General features: G+C 39.8%; 2 protein-coding genes across 2 annotated transcripts in view; one reads left to right on the top strand and one right to left on the bottom strand.

Moving 5' to 3' along the window:
* The window catches only part of LOC103362996 (kinesin-like protein KIF13B), a 53,846-nt gene extending 42,609 nt beyond the window's left edge, over positions 1-11,237 (bottom strand). Inside the window, exons 1-3 of the mRNA XM_008289563.1 lie at positions 10,904-11,237; positions 10,626-10,708; positions 7,906-7,999 (exon numbers count right to left, since the gene is read on the bottom strand). Coding sequence (XP_008287785.1) covers positions 7,906-7,999; positions 10,626-10,695 — 164 coding nt within the window. The 5' untranslated portion in view covers positions 10,696-10,708; positions 10,904-11,237. The remainder of the gene's footprint in view (positions 1-7,905; positions 8,000-10,625; positions 10,709-10,903) is intronic.
* A 1,160-nt stretch (positions 11,238-12,397) lies between these two features.
* Positions 12,398-25,400, top strand: part of elp3 (elongator acetyltransferase complex subunit 3) — a 28,802-nt gene continuing 15,799 nt past the window's right edge. The window contains exons 1-9 of the mRNA XM_008289557.1: positions 12,398-12,548; positions 13,509-13,608; positions 14,456-14,594; positions 15,093-15,163; positions 15,921-15,984; positions 16,819-16,887; positions 17,489-17,643; positions 24,702-24,863; positions 25,261-25,387. Of these exons, the coding sequence (XP_008287779.1) occupies positions 12,527-12,548; positions 13,509-13,608; positions 14,456-14,594; positions 15,093-15,163; positions 15,921-15,984; positions 16,819-16,887; positions 17,489-17,643; positions 24,702-24,863; positions 25,261-25,387 (909 nt within the window). The 5' untranslated portion in view covers positions 12,398-12,526. The remainder of the gene's footprint in view (positions 12,549-13,508; positions 13,609-14,455; positions 14,595-15,092; positions 15,164-15,920; positions 15,985-16,818; positions 16,888-17,488; positions 17,644-24,701; positions 24,864-25,260; positions 25,388-25,400) is intronic.

Genomic DNA, 25,400 nt, shown 5'->3' with positions numbered 1-25,400 from the left:
CAACCGAATTAACCCGATGAGCCCTATTCTATTTTAATTTCACTATCTTCCCTTTTAAAATTCTTATCTTGGTCATTACAGTAGCTATCCATACATGCTGTACCTTGTCTTGGCTATTCAGATCTTCAGTCAGTTGCTATGATATTACTTGCAGACTTTTTATATCAGTCATTGTATGAAGGAAAAAAAAAAGTAACATGAGCTGAGACATCTTTTCATAATTTTGCAGGAGAGATTGTTTGGAATCAGGCAATACGGGTTGCCATGGTGATGGTGGCACGCATAGATGCAGCAGCCACTCCCGGAGACAACGAAAGTGAACGTGTCTTGTCTATCCCAGACGTAAACAAAGGAGGAGGAAGAGAGCCGGGATCCATGCTAAAGGCTAACCCCTCCAGACCAGCAGGACTGTCCTCCTACTCTCCAATGTCCGCTCCCCCCACAACAAGCTGGATGAGCTATGTTTGCTGAGAGAAACCCACAGAGAGTGGAGGGACTGCTGTGTGTTTGCTTTAACAGAAACATGGCTCCATGACAGCATCCCAGATGGCCATATAGCTGGAGGAGACGACATTATTCTGGGCGGACAGACAGGCAGCTAGCTCTGGGCAGCATCTGTGGCTTCATAATCGTCACACCATCGTGTGTCTTTGTGTCCCCGAAGACCTTGATTTGAATACCAGAGCCATAGCGTTGGGATACTGTATGACGTAGACATTGAGGAAACAGAATGAAAAAATGCCACATTATTCACTTAAGTGTTCATGATACAGCAACCTACAAGCAGAAGTGGCAAACCAGGGAAACGATTGATGGGCTCTAAGGGTTAAACAGAACGTAAGTTTAAATAAGACGTTATAACTTTTAGAAATTAAAGTTTAGTTTACCTTGCTTCCTTAAAAATATTACATCCTAAACTTGCTCTTGTCTCCTTCCTTACAAATCGTGCTTGCTAACCTTGCAGTCGCTATCAAATTGACTCCAATTAATCTGAGGGTAGCTTATGACAAGCTGGGGCTTCTCTGATTGGCCAAATGATGTAAACACATCACCTTTCTATCAGCGCTTGATCTGACAGGTCAAATGCTGATTGCATGAAGTGTATGAAAAGAACTTTTAGGTGGTCATTTGCGATGTGTTTACTGCATATGTTCACAACACACTAACAATGAAAATATGATTTATTGGCCAGTACAAGCTGACATCAGGCTTGAAACCTGGAAAAATGAGTTCCTAGCTACCAAACAGACCTGCTGAGTACATGCCCGAGGCTGAAGATGGCAACACACAAAAAAAACAAAACAAAACCAATTTGATTATTTACGACATTAATATACAACTTATAAAGGCTTATATATGAAGTCATACTGTGCGGCTTGTACAGATATGCTGAGCAAGCTTAGTTGACTTTGATTCTGCATCAAGATGGAAAGAGTAAAAGATTCAAACGACCCAAGAAAAGGGCTCAGCAACAGTGACCCCAAAAGTAGACTAATGGGGGAAAACACTGGTGAATGGGGTCGAAACCACAACTTAAAAACACCTTATGTGGCATTTCTTGGTGGAAGGTCAAAAAGCTTCGGCAATATTGACATGAGACTTAAACTAAAAGGTCAATGTCTCAGTTATTTTGCTTGCACATTTTTTCTACATAATACAGCTGCTCAGAGTGTACTTTACGAGGCTGCTTGGCACATGCAGGGGCCCGTTGGCATGTCGGTGCCCAGCGATCAATCATCTCATAATCCGTCCACGCTTAGCTAAAAGACTAACCGTCACTGTGACGGGAAGGTGTTGCTCATATTGGCACGTTTCTCTGGATGAGCCCTGACTCATTGAAATGTAAAAGTAACATGTCAGCGCTGCGACCTTCTGTCCCTTAAAAAGATACTCGACGTTCAGTAATTGTTCTGTGGCAGCTGAGAAAAGTGCAAGGAAACAACTTTTCAGCAAAGAAAAGCCGAGTTAGCAAATGAGCGTGAGAGGAGTCCAGGTCAAAGTCAGTGGAGCAGGAAGGGAGGGTTTCAAGAACATGGAGTCAAAGGTGTTTTAATCATAGTGAAGCTTAAAAATCTGTCAAGGTGACTAATCCTCTTTGGCTCCTTGTGAATCAAGTGGAGAATGTGACCTTGAGCAGCGCTAAGAGCCTCAGAGCCTCCCAGTGTCCGTGAGACGCCGGCCCAGCCTAAATCTCTGCATTCTTACCGGATCGCTTTAAAACACGGCCGCTGTGTTCGCGGCGGCCGGCGTGGCGTCACATGCGTCGCTCGCCAAACACATCGGCGCATTCCAGCAAGTGAATGTCAAATTTAATTATCAAACATGTTTCTGTGCTCCAGCAGCTCAGTTCTGCTGCTGCCCATCAGCAGTGCAGGCAAATTTAACAAGAAGGCTCCGTTTAATGAAAGTTGTTCTTTAGGCAGCTATAATCAATATTTCTATAGAAGTAGTGTATCACGTGAATTATTTATACGTTAAAAGGGCCACCGATAGTGCTGAACTCAGATGTTTTTCACTGAACTTGCAGCTCCCCTCAGCTCCAATAAGCCAACTTAAGTGCACTTTTGCTGCTTTTGTTCATTGTCCGGCAGCTGCTTTAACAAAAAATGCAGATCAGGAATTGGTGAAAAAAGATTATTTCAGATGCAAACAAATACTACTGTTGCTCCATATCCACTGGATGTGTAAATAAGCGATTGATTGCTTGCAAGGTTGCGAAAAAAAAAAAAAATCTGAATCTGTCAGCAGCTGGGATCCTCCAACCTTCGTCACTATAGACCAAAGGAGGGTCTGTGGCTACCATCAAGACAAGAAGCAACAGTTTTCACAGTGGAAGAGCAAAAGTCTCTACAACTAAATAAGGCCAGCAGTGAATCAGGAGGATCCTTGTTGGGTTTTTGACGTTCACAGAATTTTGCGCCCTGAATTATCGAACTGTTAATGCTGAGTTCTACCACAACGCTGTGAGACACCTAAAGACCTGAACTCTCAAGCATTGGTGCTCTTACTGCACCACCACTGGCTTTTTGGCTTTGACAATGCACTTGTTGCTCCCCATCCACTGTACTTGCCAAATTTAGCTCTCTGCAACTTCTTCCTCTTCCCAAAAAATGAAGTTCAATTTGAAGAGTCACCACTGACACACTTTAGGAGATTCAGCGCCCATCGCAGATGATGCTTCCTGTTGGCGCTTCTAGTGTGACAGCAAAAGAAAGGACACTACTTTGAATCAGACGGTGGCCAAAATTAAATCAGGTACTTTATTTTATTTTTGCTTTTATAGGCACAGACTCAAAACTTTTTTTTGTCTCTCTGTTTTCTGCTCTCTTCTCTATGAAGTGTAAGTCTCTCGATATGAATTATTTTTTTCAAAGCTGTACTTTGGCTTCAGTGTGATGCTAGTTAAGTGTACAGCAGTCTTCACATTTCCCCTTGACCTCTAAGGGGAAGCTGACTAAACCAGGCTATTCACAAATCCTACATAACAAAGGCAGGCTGACTTTGGTGCAAATACAAATTTGATACAAACTGCACTCAGCATCAACACCAGCCAGCTTACAAATTTGGCACGAATGCACCGATCTGGAAGCATTTGAAAATAAAACACTTTTTGGCATCTATTAGGGTTTGGAACCTCCTAAAAAAATGTGTGTGTGTGTGTGTGTGAGAAACTGTGGCAGCATGGTTTGGATATGTCAGGATGAAATAAATCATCCTTAGACGTACGTAGTCTCCAAGGAAGCCTCATTTAAAATGCAGCACCGTACGCAACTCAAAACACAGACTTCACTCAGGCAGAAATATCAATTTGGGGGTTAAAAAAAGGCTGCAAATTTAGTCATGGCCACACACATTCGGGAGCTGTAATGAAACAAGGCCTCCCTATGCGAGACTTGGCTGCTTCATGAAAGAGAAACATTAAGTCCTGTCGACTCTTGGGCTGGCGAGGACATTCCTGAGATAACTGGCAAAGTCGTGCAGCTCCAAGGAGTCACTAAAGGAGAAGGAGGAGGAGCAGGATTGAACAGAAGGTCCATAGCCAGTGACATACACAACGGAACCTGCTCCAGATTTTAGTGGTTTACAATAACTTGTGGGCGGATAAGTCAGGATATAAAACAAGCAAAAATAGATCTTAAAACTTGCTTTTTTTAAAAAATCAAATGCAATATATAAATCTTCTGCTCAAAGCATGTGAAAACAGGATTCATGAAACTGTAGTTTTAGTGACTATTAGTGTGCTATAAAAGCAGCAACAGGACTTCAATAATCTCCAGCATCTCGAGGGTCCCTGCTGTAGCCTTGTAGCACTACTGCAACACATTAACACCCCCTGAGGGCCGCACAGCATTCAGTTAAACCTGTCAGGCAGTGGGCTGACTAAGCACAACTTTAACAAGAGCGGCTGGTCACTGAGTTCTTCAAAAACAACTCATATTTTGCTCATAACACATTACGGTCGACTGGGTGAACTAATCAAGAGCGCCTTTATGCTTTCCAGTTTAAAATACATAGCTGCTAAATTTAAAAAAATCAGTTCAGCTCTTTCGCTTGTGTTTGACCTTTGAGTTGCTCTGGGACTGTGGAAGTGCTTGTCTGCGCTGCACTGAGCCTGTAAAACCTGTTCACATCGAGCCCCAAAGGGGAAACTGCTGAAGGCTGCTGAAGCATGTCGGGGCAGAGGAAACACGCAGATACATCCACACACACAAAAATGCATAGAATCACTATGAAATATCAGATTCTTCTCTCTCTACAAAGACAGGGATTCATACTTTGGTGTCTGCAGGGGATTGCCCTGAGGCATATTTACAGAAAAAGGTAACCTGAGCATTGGCCGAGACCTCAAGGGAAAATCTACCTGCACAGCTCTGACTCATTACTTGGATGGCTGCAAGGAGGAGAGAGGAGGACCGGACTGCTTTGTCAACAGCAAACATGAGGAGACACATAACACATGCCTGGGGGGTTTAATTCAGCACAATCAGTTCACACTTTGCACCCACAACATCTACAAAACAAAATAGTTTTGTAATCCTTCCATACTGATGAGAGCACGAGTTGTACGTTAAATTCTGCACGATAAATCTAAATCCTGACACTCCTTTGTTCTTTTTTTTTGTTTTTTTATGCATGGCTGACTATCTGTGCAGGACTGAGCTGGAACAGACACACCCATTGTAAAGTGAGCAACAGTGCAGAAGGAGGAGGAAGAAAGTGGAAGAAATACAAGGAGGACGGGTGGGGTGAGGGTTAGATCCGAGGCTCTTCCAAGCAGCTGGGTGTTAACCGGACAGGCTGGTTAGAGTCTATATGAACTCATCTTTCCCTAATCCTGAGGGAATCAAAGTGGCGGAGCTATGATACTGTACTAAATACTGTAGGTGTGCAAATATAAATGAGGCAAACCACTGCATAGGACTGGATTACCTTTAGGGAAGAGGTATCTTATATTTGACAACCTGATACACTACGAAAGCTGCAAGTGTGCACTGGAGAAAGCTACTGCTAACTGTGGAAAGAACAGGGATAAATATTATTACTATCTGCTGGTGTTGTTTGTTCGTCGCTTCTCCGTCTGAACCTTAAAGCATCTTTGAGTGTCTCGGAAAGTGCAATACAGTCGTGACTCGATAATCTGACCCTTAACAATCCGAAAACCTTGCTATCCAACAGGGTTTTTGGAAAAACCCATGGATTCCAACTCTGACATTTTATGTCCCAAATAAGGATGACAGCGTATTATCTGAGTTAACAATCCAACAGATTGCCTACCTTCAGACTGCAGGACTTCATGCTCAATTCAGATTTTTTTGCGAGTTTGTTCACATTTCCAGTTAAATGCGACTTGTATGTGATCTGCTGTGTGAACTTCATACGACCCAGAACTGTCCCGCATGTGCAGAAGAGGACACAACGACATCACACGCAGCGAGCATGCTCAGTGTTTACGGAAGTAAACATGGATGGTGGCAGAAACAGAAGTGTGACTGCTCCTAAACTGGCATCAGCAGCCATGTACTGCCTGTGTGTTCCGGCCACTTCCACCCCGGACCGCACCGAATATACGGATATTCATCATTAATTGGGCCTGAATATCCAGAGACCAGAAAGTGCTATTGGGACCAGCCCTACTAGTTATTATAACAACTACGAACAATAATTAACAACAAATGACCCTTCCAGCATCAAGCCCTCCTTGTATCTCGACCTCTGTCTTGACAATCCGAGGCCTTGCTATCCGACATAAAAGAAGGTTTTACATTTAGTGTCTAATTATCGAGTCATGACTGTATATGTATTATGTATTATTATTATAAATAGTCATTAAAATAACGTAGAGATGAGCGTTTCCAGGTTCTGTAGGAAGGTGTGAATAGCTGTGGGTGGTTTTGCCCTCATAGAGAAGTCTCAAGTCTTGGTATGAACTCAGCTACACTCCCTTGCTGACGTCCACGTGGACAGCGATGGACACTACAAACTGTAGTTTTATCTGTTATACTACCTTCTAGTCCACGAAGATGATTCAATTCATACACATGCAGAAACTGGTTTTAACTATTAACTAAAGCTGGTGTGAGGTTAGGAAGGGCGTGAGGTAAAGTTTGTCGTCTCTCAATGTCCGCACACGGTCCGTTAAACATGCAGGCCAGAGTGGCAACTACGCTGCAAGGACCGTAGTGAGCATGCTCAGTAATGTGGATATGTGGAATACGCAGCTCTACTGTGCATGTATGTAATAAAATCCAGGTGGACTCCAGTGGACTAGAAAATAGCAAATGGTGCAACAACTACGAAGCTGCGGTGTCCATGTAATTAAGGCTTAACAAGTATTAAGCCAAGACCAACAACTCCCTAAAAAGCTGCGAATCCTAAATCTTGTTTAAATCTCGTTTTGTGTGTTGAACAAGTCATTAATTAGTCACTGCTGTAAGTTCTTTTTTTGTTTTTTTTGGCTAATTTAAAGTCACCTCATTCAATTCAAACAGACACTTCTGCTATAATCACCTAAACATTATTTCATGATTAAGAGACAAAGCCAGATGTGTCTATCCACTGTGGATACGATTTACTGTGCATGTATGGAACGTAGTCCAGTCAGACTCCAGCGGACTAGAAATAAAGTATAATGACAGAAACTATGAGGCTGAGGTGTGCAGAGAATAACCAAGGCTAAACAAATCCCAAATCAAGTCTAACAACTCTCTAATACACATCCATGATTCTTAAGTCATCAGATTCATGACTCCTCATCATGTCACACAGACAGACACTTCTGCTATAATCACCCAAACAACATTTCACAATTAAAAGACAAACCCAAACAAATTATGTGTCTGAATTCACCGTGAACAGACAAGTTTGGCCACTCGACAGGCATCTTGGTGAAGCCCTGGGTAATTATTCCAGGCTAACAAGCCCAGACTCCTGTCTAAAAAACTGATGCGAGAGTCACAACTGCAATTTCAATGGTCACCAGGACGTAAAAACCTGAATGAATCAAATCAGCAGTCAAAAGTCTGAAAGAATCTGCTTAAAGAGTTTGGTGAATTTGCCTAAAACACGCTTTAAGATGTGTGTTTTAAAACATATTTCTACTACATGTAAGCACATTTTCTCTCCAGTGAGCTCGCATCAGTCCAACAACACCACCACTGGCTGGACGTCTCCCAGGTTTGCAGCTTTCTGGTTGGAGGTGTAGAACATGTGTCATATAACTGTCGCCTTTGGTGTCGTGTTATTCTCCGACAGGTTTCTATCTCCGTCATAATGCCTCTGAAAGCACTAGAGGCAGGCTAGAAATAAAAGTAAACTGTAACATGACCAAAAGGTAAATGTTTTTGCCTCACACTGATAAGAACGTGATAAACCAGTGTGTGAAACTTGTTGCACTGTGCAGCTTACCGGGGGTCTCCTTTGTTCGCGTTGGTTACGGATGAATACAAAACTGTCTGGTTTCCCTCCATCTCCACCACACATTTTGTTTTTAGGTCTTTTTCTGCATCAAAAAGAAGAAGAAACATACTACTGTTAATGATAAAGTGAAAATAAATGTCATTTTTGGGCTTAAACATATAAAACGTAGAGCAAAATCTCTCTTAAACCATCATAATGTGCTGTTTTAATAGTTTAAAAGGCACTGCTGCTCATAACTTTCTTTAGTCGCTGACAGCTTTCACTGTAGAATAACAGGTGGCTTCCAGTGTGTGTTTGTGTGTGCGCCACTTCCTCGTGATCGTAATACAAACAGTCCAACATGGAGAGGCAGGAAATGGCTTTATTGATGATGATTCATCCAGGACCTGCCTGTGCAAACATTAGCACCAGTTTACTACTCCCTGAGCAGACAGTAAGGAAAAGCAGGGTCACACCTTTGCTTCCTCATTCCACCACCTACAGTCGAAGGTTTTAGAGGCGGAGACGACGCTGAAACATTCAGGCCGGAGTACGACACGTGATTTCTGATGTAAGATTTTTTTGTAGCTCAATACGTAAATTTGCAACGCATATTCAAAGTTTGATTGGAAAGTGATATATGAAATTCAAGGTCCAGGGATGACGCTGCTGTTTCGCAACACAACAGTCTGTCAGTTGACACTTGCTCAGCTGCTCTCAGAGGTATTTAGGCCAGTGACAGTGCATTAAACAGGCAACTCTACATGCGTTACAGTCCATTCCCTGTCAGGATGTGAGCTCACTGTCCCCTCCATAATTTTCCATGTTCACTACGACAGCACCTCCTCTTAAAACTTTTCCAAAAAGGGGTAAAATAGACCTTTTCAGAGGACTAAGGGGAAAAACTAACTCTGTTAAACACAGGAATGAAGCTGCGTCACTGTTTGTCAGAAACTACAAACTGGACTTGGCCTCACATTATTAGAAGAGAGCAAAAACAAACTGTGTTTTCATATAATTGTCAAGCAAATTTGATTTTTAAATTTTATAATGTTGCAGTTGTTGTAGTCAATTAGGCATTTCAGAGCGCACAAACTAGGCTTCATAGTGTCATCACAAGGTGGTGGTGCGTTACACATGGCTGTAATAAAGAAAGTTTAAAAAGCCAGGAACAAAACCAGTTGTTTGCTAACTGTTAAAAAAAAAAAAAGAAGAAATAAACAAAACTTCGGCAATTTAAAAGATAAAAATGTAGAGAAGTCTTCTGGAATTGTCTTCAAGTAGCAAAATTGTGGTTATTTTATCACATCAGCTGATATTGTCCATGTTTTTTTGCAGTCTAGAGATACAGACAATGAAAGATCCTGAAACCAGTGATCATTCATGCGAGCTGAATGTTCGCTATGTTGGAGCTTTTTTCAAAAAGGTCTTTCTGCTTTCCAAGAAGTGCATGAACATTTGAAACTGTCCGAAAGTACATTAAGCAAGCGCTACAACGTCTTTGTAAACTGGAAAAGTTCTTTCAAAGTTTTTATGTTTTTTTCTTTCATGCAATATTATTATTATTATGGGAACAGAGTTACAAACTGACAGTGATTTGGTGTCTTCCAGAGTTGATTATTACATCTGGAGGTGAGCACAGATGTTGAGAAAGCCTTGTTAGACGTAGGGGTCAGCCAATTAGTGTCCTGGCTAATTTTTGTATCTGGTATTAGCATTTTTTTTTTTTTTACAGTAGCCACAAGCAGTGTCGCACCAACAGCACCATGCGATTAAAATCATAAATAAGAGCCCATCGACACGAAAGGAGAAGTGCTCTCTTAATTAAACAGGCAGAAACAAAAGACTGAAAAAAAATAGTAAAATAATATTCAGTCTATACACATTCTTTTAAAATAATTATATTTTTGCTGACTGAAATACAGTAGTCTTGTGATAGACTGGTGACCTGTCAGGGTGTCCCCTGCCTTCACCCTAAGTCAGCTGGGATAGACTCCAGTCCCCCTATGACCCTAGTGAGGATTAAGTATAGAAAATAGATAGATGGATGGATACGTGAAATACAATAAAAAAATTTTAAAAAAAAGGTAAAATGTATGGTCAAAAGAACAAATTACTATTTGTAGAATTACAGATTTTGAATGTGGACACATGGCCTGTTTACACGCATTAACATGCAACTTATTACTTTATACCATTTTTCAATCCTTAAATACATATAATTTCTGTCAAATAACGGCAACTATCTGTAAAATACTTTTTTTCAATTTTAACTGCAGTATTGTTTTTTTTTGTTTTTTTTAAATGATTTCATTTTCATTTAACACAACAGCAAAATGCGGTCAAATATCTTTTTTAATTTTTAAAAAAAAAAACGTATTTACAATTTTTCAATCCTTAATATAAACAACGTGCCTTTCAAATAACAGCAAATACTTATAAAATAATGCTATGGTTTTATTTATTTATTTATTTGTTTATTTATTTATTTATTTATGCTGATGATTCAAATACAGCATAAGTAAAATTACAGATTCTTGGTGTGAACATTATAATATGGCCCACCTAAAATGTAATTTATGAGGTTTTTCTGTGATTTTATAAGTTCTTCTCACCTCTAAAATATCAGTAAAATATTCAAAACTTGACAATTATTTATTCACAGAGTAGCAGCTGCATGGACCAACTTTAAACGCAGTCTGGCCTTGTTTTGCTCACATGTCACTCACCTCTCCTGTTCATGGGTCTCACCCGAACAGCGACCTTGACGTTGGAGTCGCTGAGGCTGTTTTCATCCATGGTGCCACCTGACCTGCGGTGAATGAATGAATGTGAACAAATGAAACCAGTTCAAGTCAACCGGACCACCGCTTACATAGAACTACACCTGAACACATCTTCTGCCTCTTGTTCTCTTGTTTACCTTCACGAACCTGAGTCCCAATAACTTTAAGAAACTTCTACAGAGAGTCAACAAACTATGTTACACAACGAACCGTCAACTGACCGTGTGAACGAGTGAGTCTGTGTCCGGCTCCTCGAAGCTCTCAGCAGCTAGCCGGGACGCTAACGAGCGCTGATAACGACAGCAAACAAACGGAGAGTCGCGGGGTCAAATTTGTTCACGGTGACCGCTCATAAACGCACCGGGCCCGGTAACAGAGCCCCCTGAGACCGTGGTGTCGGTTCGGAGGAGCAGAAAGTCTCCTGGCAGTCCGCACTTCGTCCCTCCGGCTCCTCCACCTGTTGCATTTCCTGAAAGTTCCCGCAGAGATCAGTCCGACATGTCAACTGGCAGCTAAAGGGATTTACTGTGAGATTTACGGAGGAGCTCCGAGTTCCTCAGCTGCCTGGGTACACGGACTGGAGGACGGCGGAGGGGGACAGCGCCGCCCCGCGGAGACACCGGAAGTACAGCTCTGCGCTGTTCATATATCCGAAGAAAAGCGGTAATTTAACGGAATATATCCTTTTATTTTATAGATTTTTTTTTTATAACTCTATTTTTTAAATACACAAAAATGTTCTATAAAAATACACAATACTACTACTACTACTACTACTACTACTACTACTACCACTACTATTACTACTACTACTAATAATAATAACAACATAAAAATCTGTAACTATAAATAACCTATGCACTTGCTTTCTAAAAAATTGATTTTTTTGTTTTTGGACGAAACTCTTGAATTAAATTTCTCAGAATTTTTTTTTTACTCTATTTTAAAATACACAAACATTTTTCAAAAGTACAAAATATTAACAATAATAATAAATTATAATGAAATAACATTTACTGTGAATACACATTAAATGTACTTTCTTTAAGATTTTAATTTTTTTTTGAATAAAGTACTTTGAAACTGTTAAATGGAAGAATTTCCCCTTTTTTCTTACTTTTTTTTAAACTCTATTATTGAAATACACTAACATTTCAATAAAAGTACAAATTAGTAATAAATAATAATAGGAGAATAGCTTTAAAAACCTGAGTATAGAAACTGTATTTTAATAAGCCTTGGCATTGCCAGTCAAACTATTAAAAAAAAAAAAAACTAATATACATATATTATTTATATTACTGTTATTACATTTTACTATATCAATATTATGGTATATTGTGGTTAATTTCATTTATTACACAAGTAAATGTTCCTAATTAAACATTAAAAGGCCAAACAAATACACATGGTCTCATGTTAAAGGTTAGCAAAAGAATTTTAATATAGAAAATTAAAATATTTTAATTTTCTGTTTAATAGTAACTTGGGTGAGTGACCCTTTAAACAGTCCAGAAGAAGAGATGCAGGTGCTGAGGAGGAGAAAAAGTTCACTCATGAAGTGCCGTAACACAGTATACCAAATAAATAACTAAGAATAATTAAATCAAATATGAAATAAAACTATTTAAAACCTAATGAGAAGTTATATGACTACAGCAACTCACGATTAAAAAAAAGCGACATTTTACGACATTTTCTGTTGCTGTACGACAGAAGCCGTGTTTTGCCGCAACGTGGAGTTGTTTACTATTCCTCGTAGCCTTCTGGAGTTAAAACATAGATGTAGACGTTTTAACATACATCCACTTGTTTGAAATCGGACCGTTTGCCAAAAGGAAGAAATGGGGAAGCCAAAGAAAAAGAGTGAGTGTGTGACAAAGTGTTTAAAATGTTTTAAACGGCTTTGAAAGTGTCCCGGAGGCTAATGCTAACTGCGAGTCTCGTTACATGATTACATGACAGCGTTGTAACTCTGTGAAGAAGAACGAAGTGATTTTTCTAAATGTAGTAGCGAGTCGTTCCTATTTTGAAAACACTACAGGCTAAAATCCAAATTTACATAATACCGTTGGATTTTATAAACCGAACTGTTGTTTAATATGTTATCTAGCTAGCATTTACCTGAAGCTTTGGCAACCGCACCTGTTGTGCCAAAACTGGTGCCATCCTGGTGTCTCTACATCGTTTTACCTGCTCAGATTATAGCCAGTGTAGCTGTTTTTAACCAGTTGAAATAGCTTATAGCATATAATGCAGTTTCCTCATGACAAGAACAGATTGCATCTCCTACGTTGTGACTGAAATGTGACTTCATTTTATTCAGGAGGATTATAATTTGAAGAGCATAGCACAAGGGATGATTGAAACAAAGATAAATTATGTATTTTATGCTGTTCACCCATCCAGAAATCATGTTGAAAGACAATCTAAACAGGGATTTTAGGCATACCAGTTACACACAGCTGAATAAATACTATAGTAATTGCCTATAACATCACAAGTTTCAAGCCAGATTGTGCCATACACGCCAATCATTATTTGGTCACCATTAGTCACACTTTTATTTTTACCACAGGCATAATGTTTGGACATTATAGATACAGTTTGATCCACATAAAAGAAGCTGTAGATGTTTGTAAACACACAATCTTTTTTTATTTTTTTGCACATTATCACTTCATGGCAGGACAGTGGTGTTACAGGTCTACTAGTTTCTATGTTAATGGGCGACTGTCACAGGCTAACATAAAGACTAGTATATCTGAAACATTTCCAGCTTTTTGAAACAACAATCTCATCATACTGACCTTTGCTCTTTGCCAGGTGACCTCAGCCGAGCTGAGCTGATGATGATGACCATTGCTGATGTCATCAAGCAGCTGGTTGAAGCCCATGAGGAAGGCAAAGACATCAATCTGAACAAGTAAGTCATCCTCAGTGCAACCACACATTTGGAAGACCATTCTAACATTTAATAGGTAGGTTGGATATGAATTGCAGATATCCATCCTTTAGTTTTCCTAATCAAAATCAACATTTTTATATCAATATTATGCTTCTTTCAAGGACAAATGGTGTCAGTTTTACCATTCATGTGTATGGGGAGTTGACACTGTAGAGATCTGTAACTAGATATAAGTAGTTGTAATTCCGGTTGCTTAAATCTTTAGGTATATTCAGACTAGTCATAATTGTTGTTTAAGATATCTTTAATTCCACTCAATTCAACACGTCTACATTGTGTTTTCTAAATATCTTAAATTCAGTTTAAACTAGTAAAAATATAATTACAGATATCTTGAATTAGAATTTTGACTTGACGAAATGACGTTGCAGATGTTTGTAATTATGTTATAAGCTACGGCAAGAGGAATTTGGAGGTGGCTTACTTTTAAACTAGCTGTAGCACTGACCAAACTAACTGATTAGTCGAAGTAATAATCAACAGTGAAAATAATTGCAGCCCAAAAGTGCACTAGTACAAGCTATTGATATGAGAAATTCTTAGATTCTGGTGCTAGCTTCTTAAACCAGTTATTTGAAGCCAGAAGTCTATCTATACTGTGTAGATCACAGTTCCTTCTACAGTCACATACAACATAACATTTATGATGTATGGCATAATTCTTACTTGACACCTCAATAATTTTATCAACTTTTTGTTTTCAAAGATTACAAATCACTAAAAAGATGCTCTCCTCTCAGATTGTACTGTAGACTGTGCTACAACTTTTTCTCTTATCTAATCAGTGTAATCTGTTTTCAAACAGAGTGAAGACTAAGACATCAGCCAAATATGGACTTGAAGCCCAGCCTCGACTCGTGGATATCATTGCTGCTGTTCCACCACAGTACCGCCGTGCTCTAGTGCCCAAACTCAAGGCCAAACCTATTCGCACCGCCAGTGGAGTACGTAACCCTCATTTTATCTTCTGTGATTCTGTCCCGGGGTCAGCTGTTTCATGTTAAACTCTGTCAGACTGTAATCAAACGGTTAAAAGGCAGTATGTGGGGATTTATCTTCAAGGTTTGAAGTGACATCAGACTTAGAAATGCAGTCGTGTGTTGGGAGATGAAGAAATGATCCTGCAATACATGTAATGCAGTTGGCTCATTTATGTGGTGTTGGATTTCACAAAAATTCCTCCAACTTTCTCACAGTTTCCTCCTAGTTTCTCAGAGGAGTCGTGATTTTATAGTCTGGGTTAATAAACATCCAGTATGAAAGGAATGGAATGTTAAAGGTGGAATGCTTTAGCTTTTGTTTTGCATTAATAAGAAGAGAAAAGTGATTGTTTTTGGACAGATTATGTTTAGCAGAGTATAAAAACTGAAAGCAATAATTTTTATGATTAATATTTTCCACTAAAAAAAAAGAAAAGCTAAAATATTTAATGTTTCTTGCAGATTGCAGTTGTGGCTGTAATGTGCAAGCCACATCGATGCCCTCACATCAGCTTTACAGGCAACATCTGTGTGTAAGTATTGCTTTGTGTTATTTTTTTTGAGCCTACTTAATTTTGTTGTTAGACAATGTCTGAATATAAAAATACATTTAAACATAAAATAGAGCATTGTGTAAGGCTCAAGTCCAACAGCAAGAATAAAATACAATGTGACTCAAGTAGACCTAAACATTAAATAGAAATTTAATAGGAAAACCGTCCGATACAAATCACTCTTCAGAAGTGATTTAAAAGAAGATGTAACAAGCTCTAATGTATCTGGCAGGTGGCTCCATAACTGGACAGCCTGAACTGCAAACTTGAGCTTCTGTCTCTGGAAGTCTGGTTGTGCAATGCAGCTCTAATATACATTCTGGAGACAAGCCATGGAGGTCTTTAAATAGATCATGTTAAACCCTTGAACACTGTGCTCACTTTTGTTTGTTTTTGAGTCTCAAGGCCACATTTTGATTTCCTATACATCCCTGCTAAAAAAGACCTACTGTGATGATAGTCTGAGTGTCATTAAAACTCGATCGTGTCTTGGTAATATTCCCCAGATGGTGGTCGCATCATCTTTGTTTGTATGTTTCTTGAAAGTGAGCTTAATGCCAAAGAGCACATTCAAGTTCCTGACCTGAGGCTCAACAGTCATTTGTCAGGCAATCAGAGAGGACCGGATACTAGAACGCAAATTGTCAGATCATTTGTAATATTTGTTATGGTTTGTCTCTGTGTTATTGTATGTTTTGCCATGTAGTTTTATTGCATTTATTATTTACTCTGGCAGCTACTGTCCTGGTGGACCAGACTCTGACTTTGAGTACTCCACACAGTCCTACACAGGCTATGAGGTAAAGTACTTTTATTTCATCCATGTGCCTAAAAAAAAGCAGCGGTTCTGTTTGTTTACAAGCACGTTAACCTTTTCAGAGTCATACATTCTAGTCATTGCCATGGTGGCTGTGGAAAATTTGCCTCCTTTTCCTTCAATCAGTCCAACTTCCCACAGCATTTGCTAACATTACCCACGAGTTCTAATACTGTTTTAGGGGAACTGTTTTAATCTAAATCTCAAGGATATTTCTAATTCCATATAATGCTCCTATAGGGTTGAAAGTTCCATAAAGACATCCAGTTTTAACTGCAGCATTCAGAGGATGTTTAGAAGATGTTGTCAGGGCTGCAGATTATGTTACATGTAAACAAAGGAAGAAGACAGTCAAACTAACATTTAAAGAATGTTTTCAAGAGGTTCGTATTGAGTCCTCAGACGACAGGGTGGTTTTTTTTTTCATAAAATATTTCTGTAATCTGATAAGTAACCAAAGGTCCTGCATTTTGCCTGCAGTATTCTGCGGATGTTGCGGTAACACCTTAATGAATGTTCTTCAGTAAAACATTATGTGTTTATAAAGGAAGAGCGTTGTCATTGCAGCATTCAGTAAATGTTCTAAGAATGTTAGAGCGTAATGGTCAAACAATGCTAGAATGTCTTTCGAGAACATTATCACGCCTTTAAAACCTGAAAATGTTGCTCGAACTTTGCAGCACTGTTTTTAAAACAAAACTTTCTAGCTGTGGTATATTGTTTTTAGCAAATCAAATTTAAGCTGGTAGAGTTTAAGGGAAATTGAGCTTCATTTTTCTGATCTTGTTCCTTTTTTGTCTCTTGATTTTTCTGATAGCCAACGTCCATGAGAGCCATCCGAGCTCGCTATGACCCCTACCTTCAGACCAGGCATCGAGTGGAGCAGGTCAGTGACTTGTTGCAGTGTACTGTATTTCACCGTTTTATGTCTTCGCAATGGCTCTTCAATGTTATTTAGGCGTTGCATGGAATTGCATAACAACCAATAGCTTCTACAGCCACCTCTGTTTAAGCAGCTGCGCAGCCATTTCCACAAATCAGCTTCTGTGCAGTGACAGCTTTTACTTTCATACTTCACGAGCATTGATAATATATTTAGTATGCTGTAATGAGTGTCATGGATTTCAGCCGCCTGCAAGACCTGACCCTAATTATGCCATATTTAAATGTATGCCCTCATTAATCTAATTCGGCAGAGCAAAGTCATTCATTAAAGCAGTTTATGTAGATGCTCTGTTAATCTTAAATGGCACAGTTTTCATCATTTTAATAGACTTTTGCCTGTTAAAAGCAAGTTTTAAATTCATAGGCAGCTTACAGTGTAATTCCACTTCATTTTAGAGCATAATATGGTTAATCATAGTAACTATTTTTTAAGAGGACAACAATATGTTGTGGCATTGCTGCTGTGCTCCCATCCAATGAAATGACTCAGTATTACCGAATTGTAATAAGCAGTTGTATAAAGTCTTGCGTGTGATCTGCAGCTGAAGCAGTTGGGTCACAGTGTGGACAAGGTGGAGTTCATCGTGATGGGCGGGACCTTCATGGCTCTGGCGGAGGAGTACCGAGATTACTTCATCAGAAACCTCCACGACGCCCTGTCGGGACACACCTCCAACAACGTGGCCGAGGCCGTCAGGTACGCGATGAGTCCAATCATTCAGCATGTGTCCTCGTGTGTGTCAGACTGCAGCAGCAACAACGTCTCTGTTGATTAGATTCAACACAACAGACAAAGACGAACACACACCCCAGAATAAAGATACAACACTTTGACACACCATCTTCTACTAACAGCCAGTGTGGGTAGTGATAGTCGTGAGATGATTCAGTGTTGCTGTGATGATGTGACTGTTGTTACGGGGCATCGTTATCCCTTTGTTGTGCTCTTGTCACATTTTTACTCACTGTGGTCTCATTTTTCACTGTATTATAAAGTCCTGCACCTCTATGGAAACAGCACAACCATGGCTAGAAGTAGAGAGCATTCAAAAAAGTCTTGTGTGTAGTATGGCACAGTTAAAATGCCACAAATCATAAAACAGCAAAAACTCAGCATTTACAACCTTGTTGTAAGTGCTTACAGGTGCTATATAATACTGTTAAAAAACATGGTGGCTCTGCATACTACAGATGTTTTACTACTTTTCTTTGTTTCCATCTTTTCATCCTGTCTGCTCTGTGCGAACACAGCCTGCAGTTCAACTGAAAAGTCTCTGAATTCCTGCAACCAGCTGAGTCGATAAGCTGTGCTTTGGATGCAAGAGGAGTGCAGAATTTTTTTTTATTTTAGAGAATCTGATTTATGTAGGGGCTGCATGGTGGTGTGGTCGTTAGCATCGTTGCCTCGCAGCAAGACTGGTTCGTGTCCCAGTGAGGACACCGGGATCTTTCTGCGTGGAGTTTACATGTTCTCCCCATGGAGCGTGGGTTCTCTCCAGGTTCTCCGGCTTCCTCCCACAGTCCAAAAACATGTTATGATTCTAAATTGTCCATCGGTGTGAATGTGAGTGTGCTTGGTTGTCTGTCTCTAAGTGTGGCCCTGTGATAGACTGGTGACCTGTCCAGGGTGTCCTCTGCCTCTGCCTAAGTCTGAGATAGACTCCAGCCCCCCGTGACCCTCGTGAAGATTAAGCGATGTATAGATAATGCATGGATGGATGATTTATGTAGTATATTTTTGGAGCATTTTAAAATAAGATGCATAAAATGAAGTGACTTGGTTTAAATATCACAGTTTTCCCAACTGAACCATATGCCACACAAGATTAATTCACAAAGTTGAAAATCTGACTTTTCCTTCTTTTTACAGTTTTTGCCTCTGACAAATGGTGTATTTTAAGCGATTTTTCAAAAAAAAAAAAAAAAAAAAAAAAGTTAACACGCCTTTACAAACTGCCAGCAGATTTTGGGTGTCAGAGGGTTTAACTTAGAACTGGTGTTCTTATTGCTCTGTTGAAAGAATTTAGGAAACAATAACCCTCCTGTACACAGCACCAACACCACCCTGTGTAGCCTCCAGACCCTCCACTAGGACAGTGTGTTCACTGTACGTTTCATAGCTTGGTTTTGAAGCATTGCATTACTTTTTAAAAAACAATTCCATTTATCTCAGCAACACCTGTCCCCTTGGATCCCTATGCCTGTGAAGGCTTAATTTAGTCTTTTTGTTCACATTTTCTCTTTTGTGGCACCTCTCAAGACTACAGCGCAGTTATGGAGCAACAGTACTATCATTTTTGACATTATCTTGATGTTTTTGTTGTAATCTTTTGTGCAGCTTTTCCTTCTGCTGTCTGCTCAGTGGGATGTCTTTCTCCACCAGAGGGGGCCATTCTACCATTTGCAGTATTTCCCCCACATATATTCACAGAGTTCTTCCTTACTCCTGAATATCTTGCTCGATATCACTGCAAGGACTTTGGAACAAAAATAAAAAATACACCCACCTTAAAGATTTACATACAGATAAAATATCAAATAAGGTTTGAGGAGATTTATTAGACTCCACTGTTCACGGCAGTGTTTCTTAAATTTAAGGCTGCAAATTACAGTTGTTTTTCAGTTTTATCCTCATAATTACAAAAAAAGACCCATAAATGCTTATTAGAGTCACTCAATATTGTTTTGTTTACCCTACAGTTTGTTAAAAATTGAAATATATGACATTTGCAGTGACATAAAACACAAAAACACACAAAATCTTAACGTTGAGGAAGCTGTAAGCAGAGTGTTTGGGGTTTTCCTTAACAAATGCTTATGTAATTACCTGATTATAAAAAAAAACATTTTTTAAACATAGTTATTTCATGTTTTAAAGAGAGCAAACAAAACAAACTAAAACAAGAAACAGAACATTGAGTATAATGAAGAATTACCAAATCCATTTTATCCCTGTATTAATCCTCCCAAACATCCTCAATACTCACAAAAACACGCTTTTCTGTGTCTGTTATGCAACATGGAAAGTATTGTACTGTGTTTATGTGAGCATTTAGATTTACTTGACCGCTCCCGCTGTTTCCATTAAACCCACCGCAGCTCGAATCCAAACATCCTTAAACCGACTCCACAGATTCAGCTGTTGAATAAACCCATTCAGAATTCAGGAGGAAAATAAGCGAGGCCACTCTCAATAAGTCCCCTTCAGTTACCTCCATCGATTTCTCTCTTACTGAGTTAGGCCAGCTTTGAATGAAATTGGGCACATGTCTGCTCAGTATGGATGAGTGGCAACTTTTTAGATGACTCGGAGAAGATTCAAAGTCAAAGTAGAAAGACGCTTTTTTTTTTGAGGACGTCATACAGATGATTGGACAAAATAATGGCTTTTTCACTGGGCTGAAATAGCCCCCACTGATTTGTTTGTCAGCAGGAGCTGTTTACTTTCCTTAAGTCCGATAAGACCCAAGAGGCCAGTTTGTGTGATTGCTTGTCTCTTCTGTTATACAGTGCCTATAAAAAGTACTCACCCCCCTTGGATGTTTTCCCCTTTTATTGCCTTTCAGCACTGAATCATGGTCAATTTAATTTGGCTTTTTTGTGAGAAATGTACAGAAAAACATTCTTTCATGTCAAAACGAAAGCAAAGTTCTACCAAGTAGTGCCAGTTTGATAAGAATATAAAACATTCAGTAAATGATTGCATAAGTATTCACCCCTTTCAAGTCAGTATTTAGTCGATGCACCTTTGGCTGCAAGTGAGTCTGTGTGTATAAGTCTGAATCAGCATTGCACATCTGGACACTGCAGTTTTACCTCATTCTTCTTTGCAAAACTGTTTAAGCTCTGTCAGGTTGCTCAGAAACTGTGAGTAAACAGCCCTTGTCAAGTCCAGCCACAAATTCTCAGTTGGATTGAGCTCTGGGCTCTGACTTAGCCGCTCCAGAACATTCACATTGTCGTATTTAAATCATTTCTGTGTAGCTGTGGCTGTGCACTTCAAGTCATTGTCTTGTTGGAAAACAAATCTTCTTCCCAGTTGCAGTTCTCTTGCAGACTGCGTCAGATTGTCCCTCACGATTTCCCTGCACTTTGCTGCGTTTCTTTTACCCTCCACCTTTACAAGCCTTCCAGGTCCTGCTGCTGAGAAGCGTCCCCACATCATGATGCTGCCACCACCATGCTTCACAGTGCGGATGGTGTTTGTGATGAAGTGTTTGGTGTCGAACATAGTGTCTAGTCTCATGATAGCCAAAAAAGCTTAAAGTTAGTCTCATCAGACCAAAGAACTTTCTTCCAGTTGGCTTTAGAGTCTCCCACATGCCTTCTGATGAACTCTAGTTGAGACTTAATATGAGCTTTTTTCAACAGTGGTTTTTTCATTGTCACGCTGCCGTAAAGCTTTGACTGGTGAAGAACAGTCAACACTTGTTGTATGCATAGTCTCTTATCTCAGCCACTGAAGCTTGTAATAGGTGTCTTGGTGGCCTCCCTCACTGGTCTCTTTCTGGTGCTATCACTCAGTTTTTGAGGACACCCTGCTGGAGGCAGATTTACTGGTGTTCTTTATTCTTTCCATTTTGTAATGATGGATTTAACGGTACTTAAAGGGGTTTTCAGTGACTCTGACATTTTCATGCATCCATTCATTGGCTGGAGTGGTCTTTGTCCGTCATGGTGCCGTTATAGCCTGGAGTACTGATTCACCAGTGACTGGACCTTTCACTTACAGGTGTTTTTGAGACACATTTACTGCACACTACAGTTTACCAATGGAGCACTTTGTAGCACCTTAACTTAAAAGAGGTTGAATACTTATGCAAGCACGTATTTTACATTTTATATTTTTATTTAATTGACATTGCTTTGTAGAAAAATGTTTTCACTTCGACATGAAAAAGTCTATTTTTGTAAATTCTTTCCCAAAAAGCTAAATTCAGTTGACTAAAATTCAATGTTGAAAAGCCAAAAAAAAAAAGAGGAAAACTTCCAAGAGGGGCAAAAAACGTTTATCAGCACTGTATGTGTCTGTCTGGGAATGTTTGAGTGTAACTCCACTCATAGTCATAAGTGTGCCTGATTTTGCCCTGCTTTGCTATCACCATGCTTTGTTAAGATGCCATGATGACGGTAATTGTGGTGGCTGCTGCTCAGTGTGGGAAGTTGGTTTGGCTGGAGACGGCCCTTATCTGAGCCTCGGTTTGTGCGTGTGATTTTTGTGACGAGTGTTTGTGTATTAAAAGAAAAAGAGTGTCAGTTTCTCACCATACGCACTCTGCTCCTGATCTGATCACAGCAGCAAAATACCTCAAGATAATCGCCTGAGATAATAGACTTTTTATTGATTCATCTCATACAATCTGATCATCCTCTCTGGAGCATAAACTCTTGTAATTGGTGTAAATCAGCCAGCAGACTGTAAAAGATGAGCATTTATTGCCAGCAGATACAGAATCAGAAGGAATATGAGCTGGCATGAGGGGAGCTAATGGTCATTGGAGCAGCTGGAGTGGAGAAAACGACAGCTGGCAAGTGTGCCGAGATGAGATGTGCCTGTTCGGTCACTTGTATTGTTTTTGTGATTTCGATTAGAGACTCAAATAAGTTTGGAAGTAGCACTGGAGTGAGATTCAGACGAGATGTAAGGTGCATCTGTCTTGAGATTACATTTACAGAGGACAAAGGAGCGCGCTGCATCACGTAGAGTCAAGTCCTACACCTGAATGCTCCTTGAAGTACTCTATTGCTTTTTTAATCAGCGTTGGCTTCATGAGCCTGAGTCACATGGCGAAACCTCATTTACTACCCATTTGCAAAGTTTTAAGGTTGGCCTATACTGTTGGAAGATAAGTTGACTGGGGTTAATAGTCGCACTGTATGAGGCAAATATTTAATAATTTACTCAAAACTAAGTAGGGAATTGGGTGTATATATAGATACGCCAATCAGCCACACCATTAAAACTACTGACAGGTGAAGTGAATAACATCGATTATCTCATTACAATGACACCTGTCAATGGGTGAGATATAGTAGGCAGCAAGTTAACAGTCAGGGTTTGAAGCAGGAAAATGGGCAATGTAAGAATCTGAGTGACTTTAAGAAAGACCAAATTGTGATGGCAAGACGACTGGGTCAGGACATCTCTAAAGCAGCGGGTCTTGTCGGGTGTTCCTGAAAAGTGGTCCAAGGAAGGACAAGTGATGAAGAGCACCTGAACCTCACTGATGCATGACTGCACCACAAACTGGTAAAAAGCTTAATGCCGCTATTATAGAAGGATGTCTGTGTATCTGCAGACCAGTCAGAGTGTCCATGCTGACTCCTGTCCACCACTGAAAGCACCTACAACGGCCACGTAAGCATCACAAGTGGATCACGGATCGCCTCGTATATGTATCTTTTAGGCATGAGAAGAGTTAATGCTCTAAGCAATGTTCTGCTTAGAAATCTTGGGTCCTGACATTCATGTGGATGTTACTTTGAAAACTAAACATCATTTGAGACCACATATGTCCCTTCATGGCAGTGGTATTCCCTGATGGCCTCTTTCAGCAGGATAATGCAACCTGCCACACTGCAAGCTTTGTTCAAGAATGATGTGAGGAACATGACAGAGCGTTCAAGGTTGAGTTCATGGCTTTTAAACTCCCCAGATCTCAGTTTAATTGAATATCTGTTGGATGTGCTGGAAAGACTAGCCTGATCCGTTACAATCACACCTCGAAACTTCCGGACTTCCGTTGCAAACGTCTCGGTGTATGATAAAACAGAACACCTTCAGAGGTCTGTGGAGTTTAGAGCTTGATTTGTCAGAGCTGTTTTGCCCACACAAGGACGACTTACGTAATATTCGACTGGTGGTTTTAATGCTGTGGCTGATCGGTGTATATCAGCATATCCTCTGACAAATGCTTTCCCCTACAGACGGTAAAGAAAAATAAAATGTGCTGACAAAATGAAGAATATTGTGAAGAAATGAAGAATATTGTATTGTAATATTGTAAATGTGCTGACGTCATTTTCTCACAAAAATAAAATCTGGAGTTGTTTCTTGCCACTTGGAGGATCTAAATTCAATATTCACTTTTCTTGTAGCTCTGCTTTAGCCCATAACTGTGCCTGTTGTTTGATGTTGGTGTATATTAGAGTTTTTTTTTTTAGAGCTTTCTGTGGAAAAAAACAAAAGTTTCAAAACACTAAATATCAGCTAAAAGGTTAAAATTACGTGTGCTGCATCCTTACAAGCATACCCCATACATTAAATACAGTCATTCGATCCATGTTCTTATGAATATAGGGATCTTTACCTGTCAACCTGTGCAGGAAACAAATGCTGATATCAACCTGTAAACACAATGCAAAAAATAGACCTCAGATATTACGAGGTGACACAAAGACTACACTCGTTAATGTCTCATTTAACATTTTATGCATTGCAAGCACTTTTTATTTTTTTTTGCAATCATCTTTTTTTCTTTATTGCATTAGCGTGTCCTTATTTGCGAGGTTAGTGTTAAGTGTCTGGATAATGAGCCGTGCAAACACGCAGCTTGTAAATTGATGTTGCTAAATGATCCCAGTAATACGTTACATTCACACAGAACCTTGAAACATTTAGTCTCAGTGAAAGTAAATAAAAAAAAAATTAAAAAGGCGGCATCATTTCAAAGCAAAAAATAACTTTATGATGCGATTAAAAATATGTCACGAGCAGAAATAAACATAGGTGACTAAGACTGTCTCCTTCTGCAGGTATTCGGAGCGCAGTAACACCAAGTGCGTGGGCATCACTATAGAGACGCGGCCCGACTATTGCCTGAAGCGACACCTCAGCGACATGCTGGGCTACGGCTGCACCCGGCTGGAAATAGGAGTCCAGAGTGTTTATGAAGACGTGGCCCGCGACACCAACAGGTTAGTAGGTCGAGGGGTCACGAATGCACAGATGAGTGACGAATTAAGGGGAAAAACCTCAACCATCGACCCCTAAAGTGAGGCGATCTGGTGGCTCTGGTGTTGCTGTGGAGGTCAGCGCTCTCCATCAACACATGAAATGATGAAATATCTTTTAGAGGAATGGTGTTCATTTCCTCAGTAGAGTTCCAGAGAATCAATGCTAAGGTGCACTGAAGCTGTTCTGGAGGATCTTACTAAGACGCTTTATGTTTATTCTGTCATGTGTCTGTAGATTTAAAAAAAAAAAAAAAAGCAGGTATAAAGTGATTGCATAAGTCCGATGTGTACATAAAGAATGAATGGATGAGTTATAATCGGTGTTTTGTTTTGGTATTTTTGTGCATGTTTTCACCAGAGGCCACACGGTGCGAGCTGTCTGCGAGTCTTTCCACCTGGCGAAGGACGCCGGCTTCAAGGTGGTCGCCCACATGATGCCAGACCTGCCGAACGTGGGCATGGAGAGGGATGTGGAGCAGTTTATCGTAAGCATCAATT

This window comes from Stegastes partitus, unplaced genomic scaffold (assembly GCF_000690725.1).
Source record: "Stegastes partitus isolate 25-593 unplaced genomic scaffold, Stegastes_partitus-1.0.2 Scaffold621, whole genome shotgun sequence".
Classification (NCBI taxonomy): Eukaryota; Metazoa; Chordata; class Actinopteri; family Pomacentridae; genus Stegastes; species Stegastes partitus.
Note: the sequence above shows the minus strand (reverse complement) of the source record. Positions and strands in the feature narration are given on the sequence as shown.